This window comes from Cervus elaphus, chromosome 33 (assembly GCF_910594005.1).
Source record: "Cervus elaphus chromosome 33, mCerEla1.1, whole genome shotgun sequence".
Lineage (NCBI taxonomy): Eukaryota > Metazoa > Chordata > Mammalia > Artiodactyla > Cervidae > Cervus > Cervus elaphus.
This window is the reverse complement of record NC_057847.1, coordinates 43,578,553-43,600,152: the sequence shown is the minus strand read 5'-3', so window position 1 is coordinate 43,600,152 and position 21,600 is coordinate 43,578,553. Positions and strand designations below refer to the sequence as shown.

The 21,600-nt window shown below is 34.7% G+C and overlaps 1 protein-coding gene across 6 annotated transcripts in view; it reads left to right on the top strand.

Annotated features, from left to right (window-relative positions):
• KCNJ3 (potassium inwardly rectifying channel subfamily J member 3) overlaps positions 1–6,280 on the top strand; it is a 176,939-nt gene extending 170,659 nt beyond the window's left edge. For 3 of the 6 annotated variants that reach the window (XM_043894368.1, XM_043894377.1, XM_043894369.1), the window contains one exon: positions 2,990–6,280. In XM_043894368.1, the coding sequence (XP_043750303.1) occupies positions 2,990–3,576 (587 nt within the window). In that variant the 3' untranslated portion in view covers positions 3,577–6,280. The remainder of the gene's footprint in view (positions 1–2,989) is intronic. The other 3 variants (XR_006339429.1, XM_043894375.1, XM_043894373.1) reach the window with 3 other exon arrangements.
• The last annotated feature ends 15,320 nt before the right edge of the window (positions 6,281–21,600 follow it).

Sequence of the window (21,600 nt, the reverse complement as noted above, 5' to 3'; positions counted from 1 at the left end):
TGTGCATATCTATAAAATGTACAAATCATTTTTAAACTATTTTGTTATTTTCACTGTACATATTTCTGGAGGTGGGAGTGCTTCCCTGGTGGCTCAGTGGTTCAGAATCCACCCACCAGTGCAGGAGACACGGGTTCGATCCCTAGTCTGGGAGGATCCCACATGGCATGGAGCAACTCAGCCTGTGCAACTCAACCATTGAGCCTGTGCTCTAGAGCCTGGGAACCACAACTGCTGAGCCCACACACCACAGCCCCTGAAGACAGCACGTCTGTGCTCCACAAGAGAAGCCTCTGCAATGAGAAACTCATGCACCACAGCTAGAGAGTGGCCCCCACCCATGGCGGCTAGAGGAATACCTGCATATTAACAAAGACCCAGCACAGCTTAAATAAGTAAATATTTCTGGGGGCTATTCTTGATATGATAAAGATTATGAAGACTAATATTGGATCACTATTAGATATCCACCATAACAGTGAGATTGATAAGTTGTTTAGAATCAGGTTCCTAACTGAAATAACAGAGACATCGTGGCAAGGTAAAAATAGCAACAAAAAACGTAAGTTAGAATAAGGCTGACATCTTTTCTTTTCAGCTTCCTAGATCTGTGTACTAGGAGGGCAAGAGATTTAATCTCTCTGAGAACTATATTCCTTATCTTTAAAATGGACATAAGAAGATTTTCTTAGCAAGATAATATTGATGATTAGAGATAATATATAGAGAGAGCACCTCACATAGTGCCTGAGATGGGCATTTATTTTCTACATAAGTTTCTTTAAAACTGTCTGGAGAAAACCAATATATATGTCATAATAACTGATTTCCTGGTCATATAGAACTGATAATAATTATAAGGTAAGATTTTGGAAGGATTTCAGTGAAGGATTTAATTTCTCTTCAATATGGTTTTTGAATTATGCCTTTTATCTTCATTCTTACTATTATATGTGTGATTACTAGTAAGGGGAAAAAAGGAATATCTCTTTATCCAAACTATTCCAGGCTTAAACACAATAGAAATTATTTATAAAGTGGCAAAGAGAGAATAGAAATGAAAGAAGAAAGACTGTCATTACTTGTTTAAATTATACTTAACTATTGAAGAGATGCATTTTTAAAATTCATCTTTTATTTTACACTTTAATAGCCTTTATGAGAAGTCTGATAGTAAAGGTAGAGGACAGTAATGACTTTTGCAAACGATACAGAAAATCGTACCTTTTGATGAATATAAAACTAAAATATAATATATGGCTTTAATTTATTCATATATTTCCAACCTTCACAAAGGAATATTGAAGTTGACTGATTTAACAGTAACTCAGTTTTAACATATGATTTATGAGAACAGAGCTGAGTAAATCAGAGTAGCATAAGGTAAATGATATCCAAGCAACATAATATTCATATACAAATAGCAACATTTCACATCTTAAATGCAACATACAGTTTCCAAAGCTTTTATAGCAAGAATAGAACTTGTAACATCACAGTGGCCCAGAGTACTGATTTTATAGGTTTCTAAAACTTGAGCAAAAGTTTGTTCTGACCTTAAAAGTCCAGAAGAAGGGAATCACTACAGTAACTTTACATTATGCAACAGAAATGTTTTCAACTTTTATTCATTTAGCAAATACTTGAGATGGTTATTATGCTCTCATTTATAAAAGGCAACCATTTTTAGACATTATAAGATATGTTTTACATTTCTGTATGAATACTTTGGGAGCTTACCTGGTGAAAAAATGTGAGTAAAAGCTGACTTAAATTCAACATTCAAAAAATTAAGATCATGGCATCTGGTTGCATCACTCCATGGCAAATGGGTGGGGAAAAATAGAAACAGTGACAGATTTTATTTTCTTGGGTTCCAAAATCACAGTGGATGATGACTGCAGCCATGAAATTAAAAGATGCTTCCTCCATGGAAGGAAAGCTATGATAAACCTAGATAGCATATTAAAAAGCAGAGACCTCACTTTGCCAGCAAAGTTACATATAATCAAAGCTATGGTTTTTCCAGTAGTCGTGAACATATGTGAGATTTGGACCATAAAGAAAGCTGAGCACTGAAGAATTAATGCTTTCAAATTGTGCTCGAGAAGACTCTTGAGAGTCCCTTGGACTTCAAGGAGATCAAACCAGCAATCCTAGAGGAAATCAACTCTGAATATTCATTGGAAAGACTGACTGATACTGAAGCTAAAGGTCCAATATTTTGGCCACCTGATGGGAACAGCCAAATTACTGGAAAAGACACTGATGCTGGGAAAGATTGAAGGCAGGAGGAGAAGGCAGTGACAGAGGATGAAATGGTTAGATGGCATTACCAACTCAATGGACATGAGTTTGAGCAAACCTCAGGAGATAGAGAAGGACAAGGAAGCCCGGCATGCTGCATTCCATGAGGTCACAGAGAGTTGGACACAACTTGGCAACTAAACAACAACAACATGAGTGATTTTATTTTGTACTCACAGCATTCCTGGGAGATAGGTATTGCTTTTTATGCTTTACTCTTCAGAAGAGGAAGCTGTACTCAGCTAAATATCCTTACGTTTCCACAGATGTAAAGTTTGGATTCAAAGTCAGGTTTGTTTGTTTCATATATAATATTGCTTCTTCAATGATGGCAAATGACTATGTGATTTTTTTTTCCACTTATCTCCTTATAGAAGAGACATACATTATGACACTGTTCTATGCCATTTTTACTTTTGGTTTATGATAATAAACAATTAGTAATGCTTTGATGTACTATCCTTCAAATATATACACTAAATGTACCCTTCATTTTTATGGGAAGAAAGTATATGTATCAAAGTTATTAACACCACAACTTTGAACATGTCCTATATTCGGTCTACTCAGATAAACAGTCCAGAGCTTAAATAAGAAAGCAAAATGAATTCCTTAATGAAAAGTGCCTGAACATGTGCTTCTACTATGCCTAATTTATCAAGGACTTTCTTTTTGCTTTCAGGAATGACTTGTCAAGCTCGAACATCGTACACTGAAGATGAAGTTCTCTGGGGTCATCGTTTTTTCCCTGTAATTTCCTTAGAAGAAGGATTCTTTAAAGTTGATTACTCCCAGTTCCATGCAACATTTGAAGTCCCCACCCCACCTTACAGTGTGAAAGAACAGGAGGAAATGCTCCTTATGTCATCTCCTTTAATAGCACCAGCCATAACTAACAGCAAAGAAAGACATAACTCTGTGGAATGCTTAGATGGACTTGATGACATTAGTACCAAACTTCCATCTAAGCTGCAGAAAATTACTGGAAGAGAAGACTTTCCCAAAAAACTCTTAAGAATGAGTTCTACAACTTCTGAAAAAGCCTACAGCTTGGGCGATTTGCCCATGAAACTTCAACGAATAAGTTCAGTACCTGGCAACTCAGAAGAAAAACTGGTATCTAAAACCACCAAAATGTTGTCTGATCCCATGAGCCAATCAGTGGCTGATTTGCCACCAAAGCTTCAAAAGATGGCAGGAGGAGCAACCAGGATGGAAGGGAATCTTCCAGCAAAATTAAGAAAAATGAACTCTGATAGATTCACATAACAAAACACCCCTTCAGGCATTATTTATTGTTTGATTTAGTAATAGTCCAATATTTGGCTGATGAGGTAATCCTCTCTAAGGAATTTGAAAGGTACATTTTTTTCTCCCAGTCATATATGCATATTTGAGAACCCTACCTTTTCAAGTATTGCTACTGTGCAGAAAGAAAATATTATAAAGGGAGGACATCAGAAGGAAGTTCTTAATAATGGGCATGTATTATCACATCAAGCATGCAATAATGTGCAAATTTTGCATTTAGTTTTATGGCATGATTTATATATGGTATATTTATATTGTATATTATGGAAAATGTATATATATATTTAAAGGGGTGGTACTATCCACAATATTTCTAACATATGTATTAAGCCAAACATGAGTTGATAGCTTTCAGGGTGATAAAACTATATATATGTGTGTGTACACATAGTTTTATATATACACACACATATATATGTACATATATATATATATATTCACACATACATACATATATCTGATAAAATTGTGATGTTTTGTTCAAAGTTGTAGTTCTTGTGCATGTTTACTTTATTAGGCTAGGAAAGCTTCTGGCATTAATTATTAATACCAAATATTTTAGCCTTAAATTATTTGTCATTTTAAAATCTGATTTAATGTTTTCTGCTGTTTAAGGACCTGGAAGGTTTTCCATTGTACTTTTTATGAGGGAGTCACACAAGTATGTGCTACTTATGGCCCTGCAAAAATGTAACCATTATATATTTGACATGTAAATTTTGAAGCATACTAATACACTGACAATTTCTAATGATTTTTAAAAGTTGCTAGTACTGGGGAAAAAATAAACATTGCTTATTTTGAGAGTTGGTCCTTTCCTGGACTAAAGTCTGGAAATCTCTTTTGTATATGATCTAATTTAAATATGAGCTCTGAACAAATGCTGAGTCATTGTAATAGTCAGTAGCCAAGTAATATTGAATATATTGGAATCTGTGTGAAATTGCATAATGAATGGTCCCTGTTTCGAGCTGAGTGAATTGGTAATATTTTTCACTCTTTTTCTCGAACTTTTGTCATTTTAAAAACCAATAATTAATCCTTGAGTAGACAAAACAACACAATGAAATAGATGATAGATATTTATGCATAAAATATGTATGTCTAATCGTGTCTCTCATTTTATGCCATTTTCTTGTTTGTGGCATTTGTTATAACAGGAAAGATTTTTTCCTCACCTGGGCAACCTACTTTATCCCATACCTGTCACTCAATTCAGACAGAATGTTTTGTACATACCTGAGAGAATTTAAAATCAGATAACTTGAAGATATTTTACCCATGTGACTTTTTTGCTTTGTTTTGTTTCAGTAAACAATCAATTTATTGGTGTGTTGGATCTCTGGCCTACCAAAATAAGTGTAGCAGTACTATTTTTTTAACCCAAAGGTCTGATATTTATGACTCATTAATGGGAATTAAAACTATTCCTCAAAAGAACACAGGCGAAATAAAGATTTGGAATGTAGAGATTTTAATGAAAATTTATAAGTGCTCCTTATCAAAATATCATGGACTTTCCTATAAAACTTCTTTGGGTGTTGTACTCTAAAGTCTGTCCAGAATTAATCTATTTCTCCTTATAAATATGTAAATCCTTAATAGCTGGTTTGGAGTCCCACTATTTTCCCCTTTTTTAGCAATCCTGTGATGATTTTCATATTGGAAAATTATTATATCAACAATTCTGTCATTGACTACAATAATATTAATACCTTCTGGCTACCTCTGTATCAATCAAATTCTGCAGGTGCAAACATATACCAGGGAATTGTTACTGGCAAAATGATCAACTTTGGGCATCCATCCACTGTGAATAGACCTGGTTGACCTAACCCTTTACCCCCAAACTTTCTTATTTGCTGGATACAGGAAATGAAATAGTAGCAGAGCGAGAAGGGGCCCGAGGGGCACAGTATATTTGTTATCAGTGGAAGAAACTGCACAGATCATTTAGTCCAACCACTTAAAACTAAAGAGCCATAATTTAATTTGGAGAGTCATTTGAGTTTGGTTTTGGTGCCAAGGGGAAAATGGGACCAAAAATAAACTCTCCAAATACATTCAATCATTCATTCAGTGAAATTTCTGCATGTCTTTTAAGTTCTAGGCATTTTTAGCTCCTGTAGATTTGGATATGACTAAATCAGAGGTGGTCCTTGCTCATTCAAACACCATGTATCAGTTGGAGAGGGGGGAGGGGAGATAAAAATAACATAATTTCAGAGTCAAAATATCAGTTAATGGAAGGAAAGCAGAGTAACACAATGGAAAATGATTGGGTGAAATAATTGATTATTTTGGAAGGGGGAGGTGGTGATCTTTAAACAGAGACCTGGATGATGAGAAAGAACCACTGTTGCCAAATTAATTTTTCTTAGTGAATGCTATTCCTTTCTCTTTCCCACATATATATGGGAAAAGTATGATTTCTGCATGTAATTGCAGTTTAACTCCTGTTACTAAGTTGATCATTGGTCCCGGTTTACCCAGGAGAGTTCCAGTTTTTACCTGTTGTACCTGTGTAATTATTAATAGTACTCCCTTTCACTCTTATAATGTCTTGGTTTGGATGATATATGGTGACTCTACATTTTTGTTGAGACTATATTATGAAGTCTGATATATTTGGATAAAAATAAAGAATTGATTTTTCTTCTCATTTTGCTGATTTTTTTGACACTGGCATTCCAAGCAAAGTCATCTCAGTTTCATATATTTCTTCCTGGAGGACTTCTTAACAAAGTTATTTCCTGTAACATTTGTTTAATCTGTACATGACATGTTTTCCTAGCAGTGAAAAGTTATGCATTTTATTGACTAAATAAAAGGTAAACCTTTGATATTTCCATTTCAGGAATTTGTAAGAGCTCAAATCAAACAGAGTAAAAGTCAACTTAAGTCAAAATAATTTTCAGCCCACCAATGTGGCAACTGTTGTAAAGCAAAATATAGTATTCATTAAACTGAATAATTCAACTTAATTAGAAGCTAGTCCCTTTTAATGGGATTTTCATGGGTAGTTCTGTCATGGTAAAATATTTCATTCTATTTATTTAAATGTAAATGAAAATACAATTATTTTGATAATGCCTATCTTCAATTTAAATATCCTTCTCAGCAATATGTGGATACATTTTTGTAAATATATATTCAATTAAAAGTTAGAATATTTTATCATTAATTATTTATGAAAAAATTCTTATGCTGTTTTAAATTCATCCATATATGGGATTAAATACTTTGGAAAGTATTTAGTTGTGTCAGTTCTCAAGAGACACTTTGTAGAAATAGGATGGAAACATAAAGTTGTGATTTCTTTTGGAGGAAAAGTGAGATTATGGGGAAGGTGGCTTACATTCCATTTTAGTGAAGGTTTCTGCTATTTCATACCTTGAAGAGAGTTCAGCTTGACCACACAGCACATCCATGAGCTCTACTTCAGAATTTGTGCTTGAGTTATGTTGTACATATTTAAATTAGCATCAAGCTAATTTCATTGTCTGGTAAGCTGTTTATTATTATTTAAATGTGCAAGGTCATTTAGGTTACATAAGTAGTAACTTATGTATTCAATACTGCAAGTTCAGTTTTATAAAAACTGTTTTTAAACTTTGAAAATATGATTGGGTTAAATTTTTGTAGTGTGCTCATCCTTTTTCTACTTCCCAAAAGTTGATGACTCACATTACTTTATTTGGTCTATCATAAAACTCTTTAACTCCTGAAAATCAATAATTCAGTCCATTACAAGTCTTTCCTCAAAGGTTACTTTTATTTTGGCTCCTTACTGATGAGATGCTTCAGCAATACAGAACCTGAACTTACTAATACAGATCATTTGAGACCTGCATTTCTTGGAAGAAGCTTCATGACCATCCTACCCTTTGCTGAATCTGAGTAGCAAAAGCCACAGTAAGTAAAGCAGACAAATACACAGTTTTCCTAATTTTTTTTAAGTATCAAATCACCTTTTGGAAAAGTTGTCATTTACTTTTTCTGATAGGGTTTCAAGGAAAAAGTGTTTTCCTAATTTTAGATCAGATGAGTTTGATGATATGTCATATGTTCAAGTCTCTGGTGCCTCACAGAATTAATCCACAAAGTTATGTTCCTACAGATTCTGCCATAGTGGAGTTCAAAATGGATGATCTGCATCATCCAGTAGAATTTTTTTCCAAATTATGGTTTTTTGTACCTGAAAATTTTCTCAAAATCATGGCTGGTTTTGAATATTCAGGCTGCATGTGACCAATGGACAAAAGATATTAGTAGGGCCCATTATCTTTCCTCATTACTTATTAAATTCAACAGTCAATTTAACTACTCTTTATCCTTTTCCAGCTTCGCTAGTCAATCACTTGCATCAACTTTACATCAACTTTACGTGGTGGAGATTATCCCTTTTGCACTTGAAAAAACTGATTCTAAGTGAGGTTGTTTAGAGGGTTTTTAATTAAATGAAATCCACAAAGCTGAGTGGTCCTTACCTTCTTGGGTGGTTCTATTGCTATGCTATTGCTTCTGGATTTTCCATTTGGGGCATTATCTGTTTACATTGTGGCAGATGGACATATATTTCTACTTCTACACTTGCTGTTCACCACACCTCTACTGTGTACACATGTGCATGTTCAGTTGCTCAGTCATGTCCAACTCTTTGCATCCCCATGGACGACTATAGCCCACCAGGCTCCTGTGTCCATGGGGTTATCCAGGCAAGAATACTGGAGTGGGTTGCCATTTCCTCCTGCAGGGGATCTTCCCAACCCAGGAATCAAACCCATGTCTTATGGCTCCTGCATTGACAGGTGGACGCTTTACCACTGAGCCACCTGGGAAGCCCCTACTGTGTACACCCTACCCTAGATTTCCAATATTGTTATATATTTTCATATTTTTAACTAGATTAATTAGCAGTGTTTTAAGTTCTACTGTATGGATGTGAGAGTTGGACTGTGAAGAAAGCTGAGTGCCGAAAAATTGATGCTTTTGAACTGTGGTGTTGGAGAAGACTCTTGAGAGTCCCTTGGACTGCAAGGAGATCCAACCAGTCCATCCTAAAGGAGATCAGTCCTGGGTGTTCACTGGAATGACTGAAGCTGAAGCTGAAACTCCAATACTTTGGCCACCTCATGTGAAGAGTTGACTCATTGGAAAAGACCCTGATGCTGGGAGGGATTGGGGACAGGAGGAGAAGGGGACGACAGAGGATGAGATGGCTGGATGGCATCACTAACTCGATGGACATGAGTTTGAGTAAACTCCGGGAGTTGGTGATGGACAGGGAGGCCTGGCGTGCTGTGATTCATGGGGCCGCAAAGAGTTGGACACGACTGAGCGACTGAACTGAACTGAACTGAACATTTGAATTCATGTATTTTTATCATTTTTCTCATCCTTCACAGCTTTCCCCCCTAGAGTTGGTAGAGTCATTTTTCCTTTGCTTATTCATACATATACTTGTGGAACTAGTGGTAAAGGAATCCATCTGCCAGTGAAGGAGACACAAGAGATGCGTGTTTGATCCCTGGTTTGAAACGATCCCCTAGAGGAGGACATGGCAACCCACTCCAGTATTCTTGCCTGGAAAATTCCATGGGTAGAGAAGCGTGGCAGGCTATGGGCCATAGGCCCCAAAGAGTCAGACCCAACTGAACATACACCGGCATAGATCACAAATTTAGCCATAGTGTCTTTCCCAATTATAAATATTTTCCTATCAATTCCTCAAACACATAAAATATTGGAACAGTGTTATCTTTGTGATGAAATCTCTATCAAAACATCCTGATCTGCTCAGTTGTGTAAATTTCTCTCCATTTACTGCACAGCTGTTGTCTTGGGATCTCCCTTTATAATCATGGGAATTTCAGTCATGTCTTTCTAGGTATAGAAACCCAGTTTCATGGACCATACATAGCTTACTTGGTCTACTTGTATTTGTTTTTCTGGCGTGCTGCATGGCACATGGGATCTTTCTTAGTTCCCTACCAAGGTTGGAACCATGCCTCTTCAGCAGAAGGGCAGAGTCTTAATCTTTGGACTGCGGGAAGTCCTTACTCTTTCAGTTTTGATGAATCACATTTTCCAGGGGTTTCTCAGGAGAAAAAAAAAAAAAAACAGCTAGAAGTAAACTTTTTGAAAGCTTGAGTTCTTTAAATAAGATAACTTGTCCCTAATAATTAACAGTTTGGTCTAGTATAGAAATTATGATCCTTCTGAATTTCAGCAACATTGTTCCTTTTACTACTATACTCTAATATTGCTATATCTAGATTGCTAGAGATGTCTAACACCATTAAGTTTTAGTCCAGTGTGTAAACCTGATTTCTCTGCTTAAAGCTAATAGGATATTCTAATCCTCCCTGGTGTTCTAAAATGTCAAAGTTTCTGCCTAAGTGTGCACTAATTTTAATCTATTTTGCTGTGCACTTTCAATCTGGAAATTCATGACCATCAGGAAAATGTTCTTAAGTTCTTTTTCCTTTATTTACTCCTTTCCATCTTCCTCTAGCCCTCTTTCTGGAATCTTCATTATTTGGATGTCAGAACTCCTGGAATGATTTTCTAATATTCTCATATTTTCTCTTCTATGTAACTCTTTGTATTTTTTCTCCACTTTCTTGGAGATTTTCTTAATTTTATCATCTATAACTTACATCTATATGCATCTATTTGATTTCATTTATCTTCCAAGATGTTCTATAGTAGTCTTAATTTTTAAGAATGATTTGTTGTTGTTGTTTTCTAAAAGTTTCCTTTTTTTTTTAAGAGTCTTTTTCTTGTATCATAAGGGAAGGATTTTAGTGCTGTCAAACTTTTGACAGTGTGTTTTAACTGTTTCTTCTGTGCACATTCTATTTCTAATATCTATTAATATATATGATTTTGAATTTAAGATTGTTGAGACTCTGCACAATTGTATGCAGTAAGTCTGTCGACTTACATTTTCAGTGATGTGGTTCGACTCTTCACCAGAAGTTAGTGTCTTTAGACGTCTTCTTTAAAGTCAATGACATTGTCCAGGTAAGACACTTAATCACCTTCCTACAGAGAGGTGCCTTGCTGTCATTGTTCTGAAAACAAGTTGAGTTGATGAAAACAAAGGTAAGTGTGCTTTTTAAACAGGCCCTCAAGGAGTTCTTTTTACACTCTGCTTTCCTGATCTTTTTACTCTCCTATGCTTTGAAAATTCCTCTACTGTTGTTTCAGTAGTTTCAAAAAGTAGCAGTAATAAATGCTTACAGTTAACCTTCCATTTTGAGAAGAAAGGCCAGCTTTCCTGTATTAGTTTTCTATCACAGTTATAATTCCCAGGTGGTGCTATTGGTAAAGAACTCAGCTGACAATGAGGGAGATGTAAGAGACTCAGGTTCGATCCCTGCGTCGGGAAGATCCCCTGAATTAGATAATGGCAACCCACTCCAGCATGCTTGCCTGGAGAATTCTATGGACAAAGGAGCCTGGGGGGCTACAATCCACTGTGTCGCAGAGTCTGAGAGAGCTGAAGCGACTCGGCACTACACATACACTACAGACTTGAAGCCTCAGTAGCACAAACGTGTAATACTGCAGTCTGTACGCAGAAGTTTGACATAGGCCTCATTGGGCTAAAATCAGTACGTTCCCAGGGCTTAAGTTCTGTCTGGGAGCTCTAGAAGAGAATTAATTTCCTTGATGTTTTCAGTTTCTAGAGACCATCCCTATTCTCTGGCTCATTGCCCTCTCCTTCCATCATCAAAGCCAAAAAATTTGCATCTCTCTGTGCTTTTGTTCATAGTCACATCTTCTGACTCTTCTACTTTCTCCCTCCAATTTTAAGGACTGTTGTGATTACACTGGCCTCACCTAGGTAATCTGAAATAATCTTCTCATATCTGTCCTTAATATAGTCACATATGCCAGTCACTTTTGCCCAAGTAAGGTAGCATATTCACAGGTTCCATAGATTATGATGTGGATTTCTTTGAGGATCATTGTATTTCACTAATTTTTCTTCTTTCCTCCTTTTATATCAAGTGAAATATTGTCTCAACAAAATATTTTTTCCAGTGTCTCAGTATATGTAAAAATAGGGGCAGTATTTATTTTCATTAATAACATCCTTCCTTATAAAGAAACATGTTTAACTAGACATTATTTAATTATTCTCTTAGGAATTTATTTTTGTCGTAGTCTATGAGCAAGCCTCATAGTCTATGAGGTTTTATTTTTCCACTTCTTTAGAGGGGAGAAAAACAAAACAAAGCAGTGTTTCATTAAATAGATTGAAAATAACATCCAAAACTTCAGTATCCTGAATCTGAGCTTGTATATCAAGTTCACTTTTCTTGATAAGAACCCTATCCTTTGGACTTAAAAAAATATCAAAGATGGATTTACATTTCAGTACATAACCTACAAGCTGGTGTCAGTATTTATTGGCAGAAAACTATCTGCCATATAGACACTTAAAATGTATGAAAGCTTGTGACCTAGAAGTTAATTTTAGAAGTAAATCCTGTCATATCTTAACCAAATGATCAATGAACAGTATGCAGAAACAGTGGATGGGCCCATGAGACTTGTATTCTGATCAAGGTTAATATTTCAGTGGCTGACTAAATGAGAAGGGAAAATCAGAAAATATCACTTACATGAAGGTTTATTTTTGTAAATGAAAGGTAGCAGCGTGTCTTTTACCAGTAGTCTGTTATTATAATGATATGGACTTACAGTAATATAAATTTTTTAAGTGTGAGATATATGGCTTCCTTTTTCATTAAAGCTTCCTAAATAAATGACTACTTTTTATTATCAACTTTTATCTCTTCCCCCTATTCACTGATGATATAGCTTCTTGGTTTCATAAGCTATTTGTATTAAAAGGAAAGTTGTGCACAGAATAAGACAATTAATGATATCATAGACTAGTTTTTTTGTAACCCTGTAAAGGTTTGACTTCACTGGCTCTCACTTCCCCATGTGTACAATTTATAGTGTGAAACTGTATTACACTATATTCTGAGATTTATATTCCACACTATTCAGAACTTCACTTATTAATAAAATATTTAGATTTGCACATGTGGATGAATCCTCTCATCCAACTGTGGTGTTTTGACTAAGATGACTCATGTTTATCACTAGACACTTTCCATTCTGGGTGATTTACTGAGTTGATATTTAACAGTAAAGAAGACATTGTGGCAGATATTTGGTAAATTGAGATCTATGCTGTGATAAGATATATAGTTTCTTAAAGAAAGTAAGGATTAATCACAAATTTTAGGCTTATTAGAGGATAAAATAATTATTGATGATCAAGTTGGAGGGCAAAAAGTTTGCATGGGAAAGTGTGTACTTATGTGCAGATGATTAGTCATGTCTGACTCTTTGTGACCCCACAGACTGGATGTAGCCCACCAGGCACATCTATCTGTGGAATTGCCCAGGCAAGAATGCTGGAGTTGGTTGCCATTTCCTCCTCCAGGGGATCTTCCCAACCCAGGGATTAAACCTGCATCTCTCAGGTCTCCTGCATTGGCAGGCAGATTCTTTACCACTAGCACCATCCGGGAAGCCCTTGGGGAAGTATACATTACAGTTGGTCTTGAAGAGGGTAGTTTCCTTCTCCACTGAGAATCTAATGTTGGTAAGGTTGGAATGGAGCACTACTGTGAATGACCAGTATTTATACCAATAATCTATTCTGAATCCATAAATTATTTTTAGTCATTGGTTATATATTTTACTTTGTTTCTTTTCTCAATGCCCCCTTTTAATTATTAAAACTTTCCAAATTTTCAAGCATGCCTTTCATATGTGGGAGCTCTTATTTGAAGATGATGTAATCAGTTTTACCATATGTAAAATCTATGCCACCTTTTGTCCATTGACAGCAATTTTCTGGGTACTCATCCAGTTTGAAATTTTCTGCAGGGTTGTTATATCCAAAGACCCATCAACTTAAAAGTCAAATCAATAAACACTTGTTTGATCAAGTTTGTGTGCCTATTATGTTGTGGGTGTTATTATAAAAGCATCTCAAACATTCAGTGTTCTGAATGTTTTGAAGCGTAACTATACATGATACTATGGGCACAATGAGGAAGACAGTGATTCAACTCATATCAGGTTTGGGATTGGGGTGGGTTTAAACATTGTGGGAGGATCTTGAAAAGCATTTTGTAGCAAGGAATACTGGGACTGTATTTTCAGAGATTTGGAGAAATTACATAATGAAAAGAAGAGTAAAAGAAGCTCTGTTATAGATTAATACTTGTAAAAGAATGAAACTAGAACACTTTCTAACACCATACACAAAAATAAACTCAAAATGGATTAAAGATCTAAATGTAAGACCAGAAACTATAAAACTCCTAGAGGAGAACATAGGCAAAACACTCTCCGACATAAATCACAGCAAGATCCTCTATGACCCACCTCCCAGAGTAATGGAAATAAAAGCAAAACTAAACAAATGGGACCTAATGAAACTTAAAAGCTTTTGCACTACAAAGGAAACTAAGTAAGGTGAAAAGATTAATACAGTTTGGAAAACATATTATGTGTTGCAAATATAAATAGTTCAGAAAGACTAGATGTTGGGTTATGAGAAGTACATTAATATAGGTGATAATTAGAGAGGTAAATAGGGACCCATTCATGAATATTATAATCCTCAAAAAGAGTTGAGTTTTTATGTTGAAAACCAACTTTTAGAGATTTTAAAAGGATGGTGGAATCAGATACGTATTTTAGGAAGTTTACTCTTCCAGTATATACATGGGATTAATGGACTTCACAATTTTTATTTCAATGGAACCAGTATGTTTCTCATTAAACTTTATTTACAGCTTTAAATCCATCAGAACTTATGGGGCTTACAAAATGATATAAAATACAAATAAGTTTGAATGCATAAGAGGTGAGAAAAACAAAAAACATATTCTTATTGCAATGATTAATATAGATACAGTAATTGATGTAACATTTCACTCCTGAAAAGTAGGGAGGAAAAAGAGAACCACTTTATGTGGTTCCCTTTACCTGAAAAGGAAAACACTAACATTTCCCCAAAGAACAGCCAGCAATTTCAGATCTTTTTAACTCTCATTATATTTTCACAACACTGTCTCCTTCTTCAAACATTGTAATCAAGCACTCCAAATTACCTGAACTGCTCCCCAAAGGAAAATGTTATTTGAAAGTTTATTTCCTCTCTTTACTTTTCTTGTGTGTTTAAGAGCATTAACTTGATTTAAAGAAAGATTGTAAAATTCAGGCTATGAAGAAGCAAATGAAACAATAAAACAGTTTTGATATTGGCCGTTTGCTAATCAAGAGGTGATTTTTGCATCAGGTATGTGTTTCAGAGGGATAATTCCTATTGATTTCTAATCCAACATGGAATTTAAGAAAAAACAATATCGGGTGTTAGCATATAAGTTAGAATCATCTGGAATATTATTTTAGATTTTCCACTACTTAAAATTTAATAATTAATTATTCATTGGTTAAATCACTTGAATTTAAAATTTATGCAACAAAATGTATTTTTCCAATAATTATTTGTAGGAAAATAAAAACTTGATTGTTATTCAACATCACTCAAGGAAATAAATGTTCATATATTGACCCTTTCATTCAACCTTAGGATTCAGCATAGTGATGCACCAATGTAGACCACATATAGACTGATATTCATACACAAACCACATATAGTTAAATCCCTGCAACTGTGTGAGCTTTGATGAGGTACAAATCAGAATTTCTTCTTTACAATTTTAATTTATAGCTAACTTGCTATAATATAGCTAATTTCCCACATCTGGGGAAAGAGAATCAGTGGTATATATCTTGGTCTCCCCCAGGTCATATAGATCATTTGAAATTTCAATAGAAATTGAATTGAATAGACCACTCTACACCACTCTGCAATATCTGGGATGATGGGCACAGATACAATGTATTCTCTGAGTATCCTGGTTGGGTTAGACCAATGCCATTTGACAGATGCCAATCTCCACCCAGTTTCACCATGTAAATTGGTCTAATTTATATCCAGTGAAAAGTTAAATAAACATGGCAGACATTTTTTTGCCATACTAAGATAATTTTAATTTTAATTAAAGGTTTAACTTTCTTTCAGGTTAAGTCCTCAACTTAATGTGCTCTCTTGAAAGAAACTCATTCCTGAACTATCTGAGTATTTAGTGTGCTTAATGGCAGCTGACTTGGCAAAACCTAAAAGGGAAATCTGAGGCCTGATGACAAGAAAGGAAGTCAACAAAACTCTCATCTCAAAGTAATTTTTAAAAAATCTAAATTTCCAGATCACTATTCCAAGTACTTGCTTTAATTAATGTTAGAATTCACACCTATTCAGTTCATTAAAAATAACTAAATCATCGTTTCAAAATAATAAAATGACCTGATAATTCTGATATATATATACATATATATCTGTATATGTATTCACATAAAGTTTGAAATGTGAAAATGATATTCTTTGAGATGGAAGAAAGAGACTACAATCATTATTTTAGATATTTGCTTGTCTTTGTTGTTATTCAGTCACTGTCAGACTCTCTGACTCTTTGAGACCCCATGGGCTGCAGCAGGTCAGGATCTTCTGTCCTCCACTTCTCCCAGAGTTTGCTCATATTCACACCCATTGTGTCAGTGATGCTATCTAACTATCTTACCCTCTGCTGCTCCCTTTTCTTTTGGCCTTCGATCCTTCCCAGCATCAGAGTCTTTCCCAATGAGTCAGCTCTTCTCATTAGATGGCCAAAGTATTGGAGTTTCAGCAACAGTCCTTCCAATGAATATTCATGGTTCCTTTAGGATTGATGGTTTGATGATTTTACTGTCCAAGGGACTCTCAAGAGTCTTTTCCAGCACCACAACTTGGAAACATCAACTCTTCAGCACTCAGCCTTTTTAATGGTCCAACTCATATCCGTGACTACTGGAAAAACCATAGCTTTGACTATACAGACCTTATAAATTATATTCTTTGAGATGGAAGAGACTACAATAATTATTTTAGATGTTTGCATTCATGTATATAAATGATTTCAAAATCAGTATGCAAGTTTTAAGAGAATATGTAAAATAGAATAGTCAGATAATTTTTAAGATATTAGGAAAACTGTTTTTGTATTTACCTATAAATGAGAGAGTCAGGTCAGAGAATAATTTTAGCTCAGTTTAGAAGAGGAAACTAATCACAATGCAAAGAATTTGGTGACTCTAGTTTGTACTAGGCATCCATGTAAACAAACTGAATGATGTAAACAGATTGCTTCATTCTGTGACTTGATTGCCATTCATTGTTCTCAGGAAACAGGTGACCCCTTATTTGCCAAAGTGTAGAACCATTTTTTTTCTCCATACTCATCTTCCAGATAATCATTTTCCAGTAATCATGTAAGATATAAGAGCTGGACCATAATAAAGGCTGAATGCTGAAGAATTGATGCTTTCAAACTGTAGTGCTGGAGAAGACTCTTGGCAGTCCCTTGGACTGCAAGGAGATTCAACCAGTCCATCCTAAAGGAAATCAGTCCTGAATATTCATTGGAAGGACTGATGCTGAAGCTGAAACTCCAACACTTTAGCCCCCTGATGTGAAGAGTCGACTCAGTGTAAAAGACCCTGATGCCAGGAAAGATTGAGGGCAGGAGGAGAAGGGGGTGACAGAAGATGAGATGGTTGGATGGCAGCATCATCAACTCAATGAACATCAGTTTGAGCAAATTCTGGGAGATAGTGAAGGACAGGGACGCCTTGGCATGCTGCAGTCGGTGGGGTCTCAAAGAGTCAGACACAACTGAGTGACTGAACAACAACAAATCTTCCTGATATGTTACTCCCATGCCAGTGAGGACATATTTGATAGTGAATTATATCCCACTCTCTTCCAGAGCTATGGAATTGAATGTGCAACTACTGTTTCAATCATCCTATGGAAGATTTTAGATATATGCTCACTGAACTCTTACTTAATCTGCATTCCTTTCACATCCAATAAAATGGTAACTTCTAACATAAAATATGTAATATAATTGATGAATGCTATTTTCCTGATAAAGTCTAATTAAATTGACTCTTTTGATCTCTGGCCCTTGAATGAGAAGTATATGGGTCTGTCTTATCTTTGAATAATAATTAAGTTATGTATTATAATAACCCTGCTATTCAAAAGTAATATGAGCAAGGTAAGTGAGAAATATTCGTTTTCTTGTGGCTGTAGGATTCATAGAAACTTGCTTCTTTTTATTATTATTATTTTTTAATTTTTACAATGCTGTGTTGGTTTCTGCCATACAGCAATGGAAAGGAGCTTGCTTCTTTAAAGCCAGCAATAGAAAGAGAGACAGGTGCTGTCACATCGATGTAACTATCTAAATTCCTTTGTCTTGCCTACATTTTCTCTATGTAAGCAAGCCACAGGTGCTGCCCACATTCAAGGGTAGAGATTACATAAAAGCATTTATATCAGGAGATAAGTTTCAGAGACTTCTTTCTTCATTCGGTCTATCTTGAAGACGATGATAATTTTGAATAGTTTAACAATCTGAAGAGATAAATTCCCAAAATTATAGGTCATCAGGAAATTTCCAGAATGCATCCTCTGCTGCTCTTTCCATCTTAAAAAATATCAAATGTATAGGACTACACGCAGACTGCTAAGTAGCTCACTTTTATTTAGTCCTACAGAAGTATCAAGATTTCCAAAATGACCTGAAGAAAATGTGTCTACCTCTGAGTCAGATCTTACCCATGATGTTAAGTGAGAATTTTATAGGGAAAGAAAAGTTGTGTAACAGTAACTAGAAAAGGTAATTTTCTGTTTATCCTTATATTAATATTTTCCTTCCTAATATTAGTTATAAATAGGGAAACTTTCTTTTTACTTGCTTATTTACTCATTTATAATTTTATTATTTTCCCTGTGTTTAGAATCCTTAACCACAGAGAATCTAAGGTAGTTTTTAAAATACAGTAAAACTTTAAAATTATTTTTTAAAAATCCAAACATAGAGGTATGCCAATACTGAAAAGAACAAAAAATAAACAGAAACATGTGACTTAAAAGACCATTGTATTTTAATTGGGCTGAGAATTTGGATTGAGTTTGGTGGCAAAGTAATATGAAGAACATTTATTTCATTTTTATATAGAAAACCTCGTTGAAAAATATGGCTGTATGTGTTAAAGTTGGAACTATCTATATCTAGAGTCAGTATTTCCTCTTCTACGTATAAGCACTAGAGAAACTCAGGAATATTTTTACACCAGGGTACATGTAAAAGAATATTTACAATGTTATTTTCCATAATGTTGAAAAATAAAAAGACCCAAATGCCCTTCAGTAGTAGAAAGAAAAAATAAATTGTGGTAAATATATACAATCAAATCCTATAAAATAATGAAAATTAAAAAACAAGACTACAGATAACAGTGTGGATTAATCTTGCAAGCATAATATTAATATAGGAAAAATAAAAAATAGAAATTAACTTCATATTAAGTTTTTGCAAACGAAAACCAAACAGATACCTTATATGATGTCACCAGTCAAACTGTATCAGCAACCATGTTTTGTAATAACCAGGCTTGTGTAGCTTTATCCCGTAGCTTCTGTCTGTAGGTAGCAAAACATAGCAGCTGCCACCATCATTACAACAAAACCTCTCAAGCTAAAATTTGAAAATTTCAATACAGTTGTTTGGATAACCACTTATAAAACTCAGAAAGAAATGTGATATTGCATTTCTCATGAAAATGGTCAACAAGAAAATAGTCATTTTTGTGCACATCCATAGACTATAAATATTATCCGGTTTTCAAAAAATGTGACTTATTGTCTATGTTTTAAATTTTTTTTTTGGTGTTTTTGAGTCTTTAGATTATGTTGCTTTTGTTAAAAGGGAGCAACTTATCAAAGAGTTATTCCTTTGATAATTTGGACTTTCTGTTTCTCCTTAAAATCTTTTCCTACAAAAGTAACTCTAGTATGAGTGTAAGTGAAAGCATACAAGTGCACTCAGTCACTGAATTCACCATCTATTTTCAAACAGCAAGCATTTTAAAAACTGACTTAACTACAAATACATTTCTTTGTGTTAAGGTTCAAGTACAACTAAATTTTAACAGTACAACTATTGGCAATGTTTATTTCACTAGAATATTTTTTTTAAAAAACAAAACAATCTTTGATTATAACTTTGAAAATCTTCCTTTTTCTGGGTTAACAAGGTAACTTTTTTGTTGTTACTTTGCATATTAAAACTGTGTTGACTAAAATTACTGAAAAAATAGGCCATATCCATATTTCAGCTTCTAAGATCAGTTTTTTAAAATCAAATGTTGAAAAGTTAATTTGCAAAGTTCGATAAAAGTTCATATGGAATATATTTAAGACAGACTGATAATGTACCTCAAAATTAGTAAGATCTTTAGATAAAGCTGATTGCAGAATGGTAGTAATAATTTTGACATGTGTATCTATATACCTATTTGATAAAGTAATAAAAGTATCACTAAATTGCTAAAACAATTGTGTCCAATTATCTAGAGAATGAAGTTTTAAGCAGTGAAGCAAAGAATAAACACATATAATTGAAGATAACAGTAAGGATGAGTGTGGATATATAAGTAACAGCCCAATAATGTGGAAGGGAAAGTAGTTTTTTATTCACCTGAAATGGAAAACTTATAAAAAGAAGTTATATTTAGTGATATGATTTGGTAACAGGGGCCAGAGCCTGTAATTGCCTCTGAGAATCAAAACCTTGAGAAAATCAAATGTTTGCCTCTATGTTTTAGACTGCATGGCTTGAATAATGAAACATGTGAAAGGAGAATCTTTTGTTTCAAAAGATGATTTGTTTGATTTGACAGTGTATGTAGGACGGAGAATTATGATAAAATGAAGCAGCAAAGCAGAGAAGGAGACAAATTATACATTTGAAATGGACCTCCCTGGTGAATGTAGGATAACCAGCCAATACTAACAAACCCTGATTGTGAGTCTTTAGCTCATCAGCTTCTAGTTGTTCAAGCTCTTTTTCAGGGATAGGCAATGAGCTTTTTATTTTGTTTTTTGTATTTCAAGAGACCAAATCCAGCTAAGTATTCCCTGAATCAGGTAGCAAACTATCATTCATCATTATTATGGTACTTATAAAGTCGTATTTATGGAGTCCTTACTGTGTTCCTGATAGTGACAATTTTTATGGGATTTTATTCTTTTTAACCTTCACAAACATTCAATACGTTAAAAGAATTGTTATCTTCATATTAAAAATGATAATATTGACACACAGAAGCATTAAGTAGCTCTTTTAAGGCAGGAAAGTATATGTTCAATGAATGAAATAAATATCTTTCCTAAACAAATATACATTTCAGAAGACTGAATACCCAAAACAGAAATGTTTTATGGAGTCATGTATTATTTTGTTGTAAATATAAACAATAACTTAAAATAGGTAAAGTAAAGAATACGCCTGCCAATGCAGGAGACACAGGAGAAGTGGGTTCAATCCCTGGGTCGGGAATAGCCTCTGGAGGAGGAACTGGCAACCCACTCCAGTATTCTTTCCTGGGAAATCCCATGGACAGAGGAGCCTGGTGGACTACAGTTCCTGGGATCACAGAGTCGGACACAACTGAGCAACTAAATGCAACACCTGTATAGACTGATTATTGCTAGACAGAAAAATGTAGGAAGGATGGTAGGAAGTACTAGAGGGGGTATACACAGGAAGTGCTTACTAAGATAGTGACATTGGAATAAAGACCTGATGGAGGTCCCAGAAGCTCTGTGAGAAGAAGGCATCCAGAAAGTAGGCATATTCTCCAGACATGAACATGGTTAGTAATTTGATTTCAAGAAACAGCAAGAACAATTTAACTAGAAAGCAAAAGCAAAAATAAACAGATGGGACCTAGTTAAACTTGAAGGTTTTTGCAGAGCAAAGA